At 47.9% G+C, this 12500-nt stretch overlaps 1 protein-coding gene across 1 annotated transcript in view; it reads left to right on the top strand.

The window, feature by feature from the left end:
- nbas (NBAS subunit of NRZ tethering complex) overlaps positions 1–12500 on the top strand; it is a 138181-nt gene that overhangs the window by 34142 nt on the left and 91539 nt on the right. Inside the window, 5 exon segments of the mRNA XM_083689392.1 lie at positions 597–750; positions 5052–5237; positions 7067–7240; positions 9230–9363; positions 11071–11133. Coding sequence (XP_083545518.1) covers positions 597–750; positions 5052–5237; positions 7067–7240; positions 9230–9363; positions 11071–11133 — 711 coding nt within the window.

A 12500-nucleotide genomic window follows, 5' to 3' on the forward strand; every position in this document is an offset into this window, starting at 1 on the left:
GACGTCACTGTAGCCAAAGACTGTAGCCAAACACTGTGACCAGCCTACAACCTACACTGTGATTGCAAAGATGCATCAAAAAGGTTAGGTTAAGGTTGTAGGTTAAGGTTGTAGGTTAAGGTTGTAGGTTAAGGTCCTTGGTTAAGGTCCTTGGTTAAGGTCGTGGGTTAAGGTCGAAGGTTAAGGTTTTAGGTTAAGGTCCTTGGTTAAGGTTGTGGGTTAAGGTCGAAGGTTAAGGTTGTAGGTTAAGGTCCTTGGTTAAGGTCGTGGGTTAAGGTCGAAGGTTAAGGTTTTAGGTTAAGGTCCTTGGTTAAGGTTGTGGGTTAAGGTCGAAGGTTAAGGTTGTAGGTTAAGGTTCTTGGTTAAGGTCGAAGGTTAAGGTTGTAGGTTAAGGTTGTAGGTTAAGGTTGTAGGTTAAGGTCCTTGGTTAAGGTTGTAGGTTAAGGTCCTTGGTTAAGGTTGTGGGTTAAGGTCGAAGGTTAAGGTCGTTGACCTAGTTAGGCTGTCAGTGGGATGCCGGTCAAGAAAGCCCCTTTAGCCTCTCCAATGACGATGGCCAACTGTGCTCTTTCCCTGGGGTATTCTTCTCTCGTTAGGGCGGTGTTGGATCAGAACCTCCCCGACGATGCCTACTTCCTGTACGAGGACGCCCCGGAGCTGCTGAGGTTCCGTACGGCCACGCCCTCCATCGACCTGTTGACCGACTGGTACCTGAGCCGGGCCCAGGACATCGACTCCTGCTCACGACAGGTACCGTACCCAGGGGGGAAGGGAATTACTGTTGCACACTTCCTCTTGACCCTAGAATTAGATCATATGGTATTACACAGAAATTGGCATTGATCAAAGGGGCCTGGAGGTTTTCCTTTACCGCATGACCCGAGCCGGTTAAAAAACCTCAGACCCCTAGTTACATCACCAAGTAGGCCGCTGTTTCTCGGGAACCAACTCCATCAAACCAGAGTCCCCATACAGACAAATGACATCGCCTCAGATATTCCATTCGTTCAGTTCCAGTCACCGGGAGATCCGTTTTCGGCTGACACTGCAGATTGACTTCCTGATTGATGACATCACCGCGCCATCCGTCCCCGTCTCATTCCGGTCCTCCGTCAGCGGCGGCCACCCACCGTCACTCTTGGTTCTGCCGGGAACATTTCTCCTCGCGGGAGCTTGAAGGACGCAGTCGCTGCCCGCCTGGGCGCGTGTCACTTCCTGTGGCTCCTACAGATGTTGTTAGGGTGATGTGTGATGAAACTAGCTTTTGATATCTATCATTTTTTTTTTGTGTTTTTCATTTTTATCCCTGTCGTTTCGTCTTTCAGTGAGGAAATGGCTGATTTGATCTACGACCGATCGCAGGATAGGTGGCAGTCGGCTGGCTTGCCACGGTGGCACTTTGACCTAACCGATCATGGTAGATCAGTGATCCGCTGCCCTGCCTGTTGCAGCGATCCTAGACTACATACAGTATGGCGTAATGACACTCTTTGGGTCCCGTTTACAAAATGGTGGCCTGACCAGTTTCAGCTTGTATGTAAACAAACAACATATAGGTAGCCGAACTGGAAATGGCTGAGTCTACCTTTCAGGAAGGTTGCCAATTTGAAGTATGCATGTAAACAAACAACATATAGGTAGCCGAACTGGAAATGGCTGAGTCTACCTTTAAGGAAGGTTGCCAATTTGAAATATGCATGTAAACAAACAACATATAGGTAGCTGAACTGGAAATGGCTGAGTCTACCTTTAAGGAAGGTTGCCAATTTGTATGTAAACAAAACAACGGAAGGGAGAAAGGATGGAAGCATCATGGAAGTATTCAAACAAAGCTTTTGTGAGTGTTTTGTGAGAGTTGTGTTAGCCGCAAATGGTTGAGTTATACAGTTATACCCCCCTTCTCTTCCGATATTCTACAACCTCATATCTCTCTCGTTGTACATTTATGGGAGCTGTTAGTGCTGTGTTTTGAAAATGGTGAGACCGGGGACGACATTTTGATATACACTTAGTTTTTTAGAACTGCATAAACTACCCCGGCTGCTTTACACACGCCATTCCAAAAGTTGTTGGTTTTTTTGTTGGGAAATAAACATCGTTACAAGACTTGTGATCAATATTTTTTCACACGAAATAGGACCCTAGATGCTCTCTCGCCTTTGATAGGGAAACACCCCCCCCCCCCAGCCTAGCTTGTGTTGCCAGTGTCACAGCCAACTGGGTTTAAATAGTTTTTGGAAATCATCTCAAAAATACTTAGCTGTGCTTGATTGAGTAGGCCTGGCGTGATGGAACCAATGGAATAGTCCCGTAAGTGCAGATTCGGCCCATCTGGTGTGGCGTAGTTCTGAATGACTTGTTTGGAGGAGTAATGAGGTGTGTCTCTGTGTCACCCTCTCCTCTCTGTCTCTGTTCACCACACACAACGGTTACGCCCCTCGCTAAAGTCTCTCTCTCTTTCTCTCTGTCTTCCCTCTCTCTTTCTGTCTTCTCTCTCTCTCTCTCTCTTTCTGTCTTCTCTCTCTCTTTCTGTCGTCTCTCTCTCTCTCTCTCTCTCTGAGAAGGGGTATGCTGTTATTCTCCCCCTCTTCCCCAGCAGCCTCCACCCCTTCATCTGTTAGATAGATAGAGAGAGATTGAGAGAGACTCATGTTATTTCCGAGAAGAGGAGGAGATGGATGGAGGAGGAGGGGGGGGGGGGGGGGATTGCACCTCTCTTTTCCTCCCCCCTCCTCACTCTTTCTCTTTCTTTCTCTCCCCCTCTGCACGTCTCCCGGATTCAGATAGGAGCTCTCGTGCGTTGCATCCCTCGTTCTTTTTTAATTGGGCTGCGTCTTTCTCTTTCCTCCTCCTTTCCTCGCTCACCCGTTACTACAGAAGCCCCCCGGGACTCCCCCCCCACGCCCAGTTCTGCTTTCACATCCCACATTGTAGTCTTCTAATCGAAAAAGCCTCCCTTCCTTATTTCCTTCTTTTCTTTTATTTAGTCGCTCTCATTTTCCCAATCATCCCTTGTTCGAGTGTGTTTACCCTCGGAAGGACGCTTCAATGGAGGCAAATGGGCTTTGATTAAAAGAAGGAAACGCATCAGAGGGGAGAGAGAGAGTGATGGAAAGAAAGAAAGAGGCTGACAGAGAACTAGAAGGGTTGACGGAATGGAGAAAATACGGGGGGAAGAAGAAGGGAAACTCGGAAATGGAAAAACGGTGTTTGATCATAAGTCGTGTTGCTACGTGATAACATTCATGCTAACGCTATCGAGAGAGAGAGAGAGAGAGAGAGAGAGAGAGAGAGAGAGAGAGAGAGAGAGAGAGAGAGAGAGAGAGAGAGAGAGAGAGAGTTTGGGAAGGAAGTGTGAGTTAAAGAAGAGGATGTGTGATTGACAGGGAGGAAGGCAAGATGGAGGGGAAAAGAGAAGGTAGTTAACACTAAATAGGTCCTGAGGGAAGGAATAGGGAAAGAACGAGGGACTGGGAGAAGGAGAGGGAGAAGGAGAGAAAGAGCAGGGGTGAGGGGAAAGGGAAGGGAAGAATGATGCGAGGAATGGGAAGATGAACAACAAAGTGTGGAAGGGAGAAAGAACAGAAGGAAGGAAGGAAGTTAGGAAGGGATGAAGGAAGGAAGGGATAAAGGAAGGAAGGAAGGAAGGAGGCGTGGAAAGAAGAAAGAAAGGAGAGAATGAAGGCTGAGAGGGAGAGAGAATAATATGAATGAATATAATGAATAATGAGGAGAGTGGGAAAGATGGAGAGAAGGTATGTGGTGAGGAAGCATGTGGTGCAGCAGTGAGAGAAATGAAAAGAGGTTGAAAGACATAGCAGTGGGGATAGAAAGAGAGGGAGGACAGGTAGAGAGAGGGGGGGGGAGGAGGAGGAGGAGGGAGACTGGGCCGTAATTAAAAAGAGTGAGATTTTAACATCTGAATCGTCTTCAGCTAGCTGGGGGATCGCTCTCTGGAGAGAGGTAAAGAAGGAGAGGGAGGGAGGGAGGAGGGGAGCGAGGGATGGGCAGAGGGAGAGAGAGAGTCTTTACTCTGCTTTAGATCAATAGGTCTCTCTCTGCTTGTGTATAATTGCTTAGGCCATGGCTCAAGGTGATTTGGGTGTGTGTGTGTGTGTGTGTGTGTGTGTGTGTGTGTGTGTGTGTGTGTGTGTGTGTGTGTGTGTGTGTGTGTGTGTGTGTGTGTGTGTGTGTGTGTGTGTGTTTTCACTAAAGAAAAGGGTATTGAGTTAAATCAGATGAACAGGGTTGGGTCAGAGCCATTATGCCGTTGAAGCAGAGTTGTGGTGTGTGTGTGTGTGTGTGTGTGTGTGTGTGTGTGTGTGTGTGTGTGTGTGTGTGTGTGTGTGTGTGTGTGTGTGTGTGTGTGTGTGTGTGTGTGTGTGTGTGTGTGTGTGTGTGTGTGTGTGTGTGTGTGTGTGTGTGTGTGTGTGTGTGTGTGTGTAACCGCTGGCTGAGCCAAAGGGCCTTGCACCTTTTAAGGGCGGGGGAAAGGCAATCATCACCATGGGGCCTCGAGGCATCTTGCTATCGATTGGCTACCCACTCCGTCCATCCACAGGTCGCCGTTCATCGATTGGCTAACCGCGCTGCCCGCGTACAGGTGGACCGCAATTGATTGGTTGCTCTTTTAGGAGGAATTACAGTATATGGATGATCTTCAGGCTCTGTCTGCATATCTCGTCTCTGTCTCTGATCTCTGTAATGACTGTGGAATGGCCAGTGATTGGCTTATTCGCGGGCGTACTATTCTTCCAATGGTCAGTGTGATCTCTGTCGCCTGGCAGACTGAGCAATTTGCTTTTCCCAATCGATTGGTGAGTGGCTTTGTCGCTGGGCAAACTGGAGCGATCACCTGGTAGTCCGGTTGTTTTGTTTTCTGACTGGACCCTAAGTAAGGACTAAAGGCCTAAGAATATGTTGAAGAAAAAAATTAAACGTTTGTGAAAACCGTGAAAGGCTGTTTGTGATTTAAAATGAAAAAAAGCCTTTGTTTCCAGCAGATTGGCTTCTCACCTCTGCTCTCATTGGCTGCTCTCTCTGTCCGTCAGGTGGACTGCGCCCTCTCATTGGTCCGTCTGGGGAAGGAGCGGGAGATCCCGGGCCTGGAGCTGCTGTGCGACGACCTGGTCACCATGGAGACGCTGGTGTACGAGACGTCGTGCGAGCTCAGCCTCACGCTCCGCGACCTGCAGCAGGCTAGCGACATCCACAAGCTCCGCCTCCTCATGAAGAACGTACGTATTGTATTCAAGCCCCTCCCACCGGGTCGCCCATCGACCGCTCTTATTGGCCAGACAGGGCTGTCGATCATTCAAGTCGAGTCTGGCATTCGCTGTTTGCTCTGTCATTCCACCTGACAGTCACTCCATGTCTCTATTGAATTTTATAACGTTGATTTATGAATTTCTTCATCCAGTTAACATTTCAAAAGGTGGTGTCTTTTCATTTCTCCACAGAGCTTTCTCTGTTCTGTTTGCACCTTTCTATTAGGGAAAATGTGTATTTGCCTCCATAATACTTTCTATATGCACTATTCTATAGTAGCTACCAGAATACCCTATAATAGATACTAGACCTTATATAGACACTAGACCCTATAATAGATACTAGACTCTATAATAGATACTAGACTCTATAATAGATACTAGACCCTATAATAGATACTAGACCCTATAATAGATACCAGACTCTATAATAGATACTAGACCCTATAATAGATACTAGACTCTATAATAGATACTAGATTCTATAATAGATACTAGACCCTATAATAGATACTAGACCCTATAATAGATACTAGACTCTATAATAGATACTAGACCCTATAATAGATACTAGACCCTATAATAGATACTAGACTCTATAATAGATACTAGACCCTATAATAGATACTAGACCCTGTCGGATGGTGCAATCAGGCCCATGGGTGATGTGCGTAAAAATGGATCGAACTTAATTGTCGTGTTCCCATTTCAAAGCTGATCTACCCGATTGCGTTGCTTGGAATGGACTTCTCCAGTAAGTGTATTGGTTTATGAATTTATTCATTCTATTTTTAGTTGCCCAAAGATGAACCCGTCTTGAAAACGAGGCCTTCGTCTGAGTCTGAATAGGCTGCTGTAACATTGAGTCATTGAGTGGAGTCTGTGTATACGATACGCTGCTGTAGCACATTTCTGTGGAAATGAGTCATTGATTGGAGGCTGAGTACACAGTAGGCTGCTGTACTATCCACTATTGTAATGATACAGGGGTGGATAATAGTTTAGTTTAGTTTAGTTATTCTATTTTCTGGCCCCCGTGAGGTTGCATCTTGGTGTGATGCGTCCAGCGACCGAAGTGAGTTTGACACCTCTGTACCAGGCTGTACTAGAACCTCTGTGTCCTGGTGCCAAGCTGCTCTGACAACTCTGTACCAGGCTCTAATAGAACCTCTATGTCCTGGTGCCAAGCTACTCTGACAACTCTGTACCAGGCTGTAATAGCACCTCTATGTCCTGGTGCCAAGCTACTCTGACAACTCTGTACCAGGCTGTAATAGCACCTCTATGTCCTGGTGCCAAGCTACTCTGACAACTCTGTACCAGGCTGTAATAGCACCTCTATGTCCTGGTGCCAAGCTGCTCTGCCAACACCTCTGTACCAGGGTCTAAAAGCACCTCTATGTCCTGGTGCCAAGCTGCTCTGCCAACACAGGCACTGAGGCAGCCAGCCGGAGCATGTTTACAAGGCTAACACTGACTGTTTGTTTGGAGGTGTGTGTGTGTGCGTGTGATTGTGTCTTTACTGAGCTCCTCTTGATTAAGTCCCCTGTGAGATGTCTCTCTTAGGCAAACGCTAAGGAGAGCAAGGAGAGGTGTGTGTGTGTGTGTGTGTGTGTGTGTGTGTGTGTGTGTGTGTGTGTGTGTGTGTGCGTGCGCCATACTGTGTTTGTGTTATTTAGGACTTGATAATATAGCAGAAGACTGTCGAGATCAGGTCAATTCCACCTGTACCTGACTCTCTGTCCCCGTGTTAATGACTTCCTGTGCGTGTGTCTGTGTTCATCTTCCCCCCTCCCCAGTCGAGTGTCGAGCGCTACGTGAAGGATGCCTTCCAGTGGATGGTTCCCTTCCTGCACCGCTGTGAGAGGCAGACAGGGGGCGCCGCCCAGACTCTCCTCAGAGACTACCTAGTCACCCTGTCACATGACGACCTCACCCTCCCGCTGCTCGTATTCCAACACTCCAAACCTGACGTGAGTGTACTGTAACACACACACACACACACATAGACACAGACACACACACACACACACAGGCACACACACACACACACATGCACACAGGTGCTGTATCGGCCTTCCAAAGTTTCTTAAAATCCAAATTAAGGCCGTGGATCGAGTGAACAGGTGGTCCTTTTAAAACGCACTTCCGACACTTTCTTTAGAAAATTATATCCATTTATTGCCACAAAAGATGAATCAAAATGACTTGATAATTCCAGCAATATTGTAAGGTAAACGAAAGTTAAATTAGATATTCCACAGATGATCAAAAGCTAGCAAAAGTGAGAAAAGTGGTCAAATCTTTTTCGCTCTTACGCTCACACTCTCACTTGGCTTGTATGGCTCCTCTCCAACCCAGATATACATGTGAAACACGTACTGGCTGTTTATATTCAAGCTATCGCACATATTAGGAGTCGACTTATAGATATGGGTTGGAATATGAGTGTGATTTTGTGGCCCTATTGGTGTGTGTGTGTGTGTGTGTGTGTGTATTTCATCTCTAGCTGAGTGTGCTGTTGTCAGGACCTCTGTTGCAGCCCTGGCCCAGGCCATATTTATGACCCCACAGGGTACTGCCAAGGGCAGGCTTCCGAGCTATTATAGGCTATAACACACACACACACACACACACACACACACACACACACACACACACACTCAGCAACACATACACACATACACACACACACACACACGCAGCAACACACATGCAGCAATACACACACACGCACACGGAGCAACAAACACACACACACACGCAGCAACACACACACACACATGCACACAAAGCAACACACACACTCACGGAGCAACAAACACACACACGCAGCAACACACACACACACACAGAAACACACACATACACACACTGTGGATGGACACACATACAGTATAATGGTTCGGTGGATGATAAACATGACCATTTTCATGATGATGATGATGATGATGGTGATCCTACTGGAACAATCCTATATAAAGCCTGTTAGCATCTCCGCTAAGTGAGTTACGTCTCTCGGGGCAGTGGCTAGCTAACTCATACCGTACCCACCCTGTGTAAGGCCTGTTAGCCTCTCTGCTAACTCATACCGTACCCACCCTGTGTAAGGCCTGTTAGCCTCTCTGCTAACTCATACCGTACCCACCCTGTGTAAGGCCTGTTAGCCTCTCTGCTAACTCATACCGTACCCACCCTGTGTAAGGCCTGTTAGCCTCTCTGCTAACTCATACCGTACCCACCCTGTGTAAGGCCTGTTAGCCTCTCTGCTAACTCATACCGTACCCACCCTGTGTAAGGCCTGTTAGCCTCTCTGCTAACTCATACCGTACCCACCCTGTGTAAGGCCTGTTAGCCTCTCTGCTAACTCATACCGTACCCACCCTGTGTAAGGCCTGTTAGCCTCTCTGCTAACTCATACCGTACCCACCCTGTGTAAGGCCTGTTAGCCTCTCTGCTAACTCATACCGTACCCACCCTGTGTAAGGCCTGTTAGCCTCTCTGCTAACTCATACCGTACCCACCCTGTGTAAGGCCTGTTAGCCTCTCCGCTAACTCATAGCGTACCCACCCTGTGTAAGGCCTGTTAGCATCTCCGCTAACTCATAGCGTACCCACGCTGTGTAAGGCCTGTTAGCATCTCCGCTAAGCGAGTTAGCTAACTCCTGGTTCCAGACTACTCTACCCCGCTCTTCGCTACACTACTGTTGGTCCTGACGACGACGACGATGACGATGATGATGGTGATGGTGTTAGTACTTTTGACGACAATGATGATGATGGTGATGGTGTTAGTACTTTGACGACGATGGTGACGACAATGATGATGATGATGATGGTGATGGTGTTAGTACTTTTGACGACGATGATGACGACAATGATGATGATGATGGTGATGGTGTTAGTACTTTGACGACGATGGTGACGACAGTGATGATGATGATGAAGATGTTTCTCTGCAGTGTCAGCAGAAGGTGGTCGGGGACCCTGACCAGCTGATGAGCGTGGCCCTGGAGTGCATCTACAGCTGTGAGAGGGACGACCAGCTCAGCCTCTGCTACGACATCCTGGAGTGTCTACCACAGAGGGGATACGGGTCAGGACACACACACACACACACACACACACACACACACACACACAGGCATACACACGCACACACACACACACACACACACACACACACACACACAGGCATACACACGCACACACACACACACACGCACACACAGGCATGCACACCCAGGCATGTACACGCACACACAGGCACACACATGCAGACAGACAGACACACACACACACACACACACACACACACACAGGCATACACACACACTAACACACACACATACACAGGCAGGCATGCACACACACACTCACCCTCTGTCTCTCCTCTGGCTATATCTCATCCCTCCTTCTCTCTGCCACACTCTCTCTCTCTCTCTCTCTCTCTCTCTCTTTCTTCTCTCCCCCTCTCTCTTGCTCCAATTCCCTGTCTTGTTTTGTCAGATTGGTCTTTTCCAGGGGACCCCCTAAGGTGTGTGTGTGTGTGTGTGTGTGTGTGTGTGTGTGTGTGTGTGGGTGTGTGCGTGTGTGCGTGCACGCGCAAGAACACTCACTAGAACAGCTACTAACACAGCAGAGAAAGAGAGAGAAGGAGGGGGAGAGAGAGAGCGAGAGAAACAGGGAGGGAGAGAAACAGGGAGGGAGAGAGAGAGAGAAGGGGCTTTTATAGAAAGTCTTACTTGCAATGACTGTGATGCACAGTTGATTGATTGACTTTCGACAGATGTACTTATTGTAAGTGGCTCCAGATAGGAGAGTGATCTAAATGACTGACACTAAATGAGGGAGGGATTAGGAGGGAGAGAACTGGGATATGGTAGAGAGAGGTGGAGTGCTGAGGGAAAGTGAGGGGGAAAATAGGGGGAGAAAGGAAGAGGGGATTGAGGGAGAGGAAAGGAGGGCTAGAGGAGAGTGAGGGGGGAGAGACAGACAGACAGAGAGAGAGAGAGAGGGGGGGGGGGAGATTGGGAGAGTGAGGGAGGAGAGAGAGGGGGAGATTGGGAGGGAGAGAGAGTGAGGGAGGAGAGAGACAGACAGACAGAGAGAGAGGGGGGGAGTTAGGGAGAGAGAGAGAGACAGACAGGCAGAGAGAGAGAGAGAGTGTGAGGGGGAGAGAGAGAGTGTGAGGGGGAGAGAGAGAGCGTGAGGGGGAGAGAGAGAGTGTGAGGGGGAGAGAGAGAGAGAGAGAGAGAGAGAGTGTGAGGGGGAGAGAGAGAGCGAGTGTGAGGGGGAGAGAGAGAGAGTGTGATGGGGAGAGAGACAGATAGAGAGAGGGGGAGAGAGAGAGAGTGTGAGTGGGAGAGAGAGAGTGTGAGGGGGAGAGAGAGAGAGAAAGGGAGGTGGTGATGAACAGGGTCAGAACAGAATCTCACCAGGGGATGGATGGCCCAGCCTGACCCAGAATCCTCTGCCCGGAGGCAAAGCTTTGTGGGGTTCTATTCTAAGCAGGGAACACACACACACACACACACACACACAATGAACCTATTTTCTAACTACAGCTCTCTCCTCTTTCCTCCCTAGCCCTCACTTTCTCCCTCCCTCTTTCCCTATCTTTTGTTCTATTTCTTATATCATATATCATGTGTTCATGTAATTAAACATGCCTTTTCTATTCAGTTACTGTAAGTGACCCAACTAACAGTGTCTGTCTGTCTGTCTGTCTGCCTGTCTGTCTGTCTGTCTGTTTGAATGCCTGCCTGTCTGTCTGTCTGTCTGTCTGTCTGTCTGTCTGCAGGCCAGAGACGACCATCACTACGTCCCTCCACGACCAGGTGGACAGACTGGAGAAACACCTCAGGTAAGATATATATATACACACACACACACACACACACACACACACTCACTTACCCCATCCCCCACCCAACCATCCCCATCTGAGTCCATGTGGGAAGTACACTAGCACACAAGTGCACACTTCAGGGGAAGGGTGAAGAAATAGGATGGTCGTTAGTCAGCGAGGGGTCCTTATTCCTTCATACTCTTCCACATTTGCACTTAAAATATCGGCAAGACCAAAAAAAAGGAAAAAGAACTTGCTTAAACCCATCACTAAGATTATTAGAGGGAATCCCTGAGGGAAATGTTAGCTTTGTAACATTATTTATTTAAAGGAGGCCCCCTCCCAACTCATTAAGGGGGTTCGCATCTTAATGAAAATCTCGAAGGCTGCTGGAAGTAGTCTGTCTAACCAAGCTGTGTAGGGACAAGTTGAAAGGCTGGTGTGTGTGTGTGTGTGCGCCTGTGTGTGTGTGTGGTGTGTGCATATTTTATATTTTGTGTTAACATTTAATTCATACACACACATTTGCACACATTTACATGTTAATATGTAATACATGTACTACATACACACACACACACACACACACACACACACGTACAGTATATATCAAAGGAAGTTGAGTGTATCCCATGGTAATCAGGAGGCCTCAGGCAGCAGTACAACCTCGACAGGTTTCGCTCTCCTCCCCCTTCTCTTCCTCCCTCCCTCTCTCTATCTCACCCGCTCTCTCTCTCTCTCTCTCCCCGCCTTCTCTTCCAGATCCCAGTTAAACTGGTACGTGTTTCCCTGGGATCTGGATTTCTTCTGGAATACCGTGATTGAAGGTTTTTCCAGGTTTACTGTCTGTAAAAGGTGTACCCACCTCTGACAATGTTCCTCTCCAACTGATAGCCTTCACTGCAGCCCCTGTTCTGTGGGTTAGGGTTAGGGTTAGGGTTAGCCCCTGTTCTGTGGGTTAGGGTTAGCCCCTGTTCTGTGGGTTAGGGTCAGTCTCTGTTCTGTAGGTTAGGGTTAGGGTCAGCCTCTGTTCTGTGGGTTAGGGTTAGGGTCAGCCCCTGTTCTGTGGGTTAGGGATGCAGATTGTTCCAACATCACTGCTAGCTCATTTATGTAGATATCGAACAATGTTGGACTCAAACTGCAGCCCTGCCTCACTCCACGTCCCTGAGATAACAACACAGTTCTTTCGCTCCCGATTTTTAACTCCACATTTGTTGTTTGCGTATTACGATAGAAAAATACCAAATGTTTTACCTCCTGCACCAATTTGGAGAATTTTGCAGAGTAAACCGTCATGCCATATTGAATCAAGGGACTTTTTATAATCTATAAAGCAGGCAAATACTTTTTTTCTTGTTTATGTTTTGATTTATGAGGCT

This window comes from Argentina silus (genome assembly GCF_951799395.1).
Source record: "Argentina silus genome assembly, chromosome: 17".
NCBI lineage: Eukaryota > Metazoa > Chordata > Actinopteri > Argentiniformes > Argentinidae > Argentina > Argentina silus.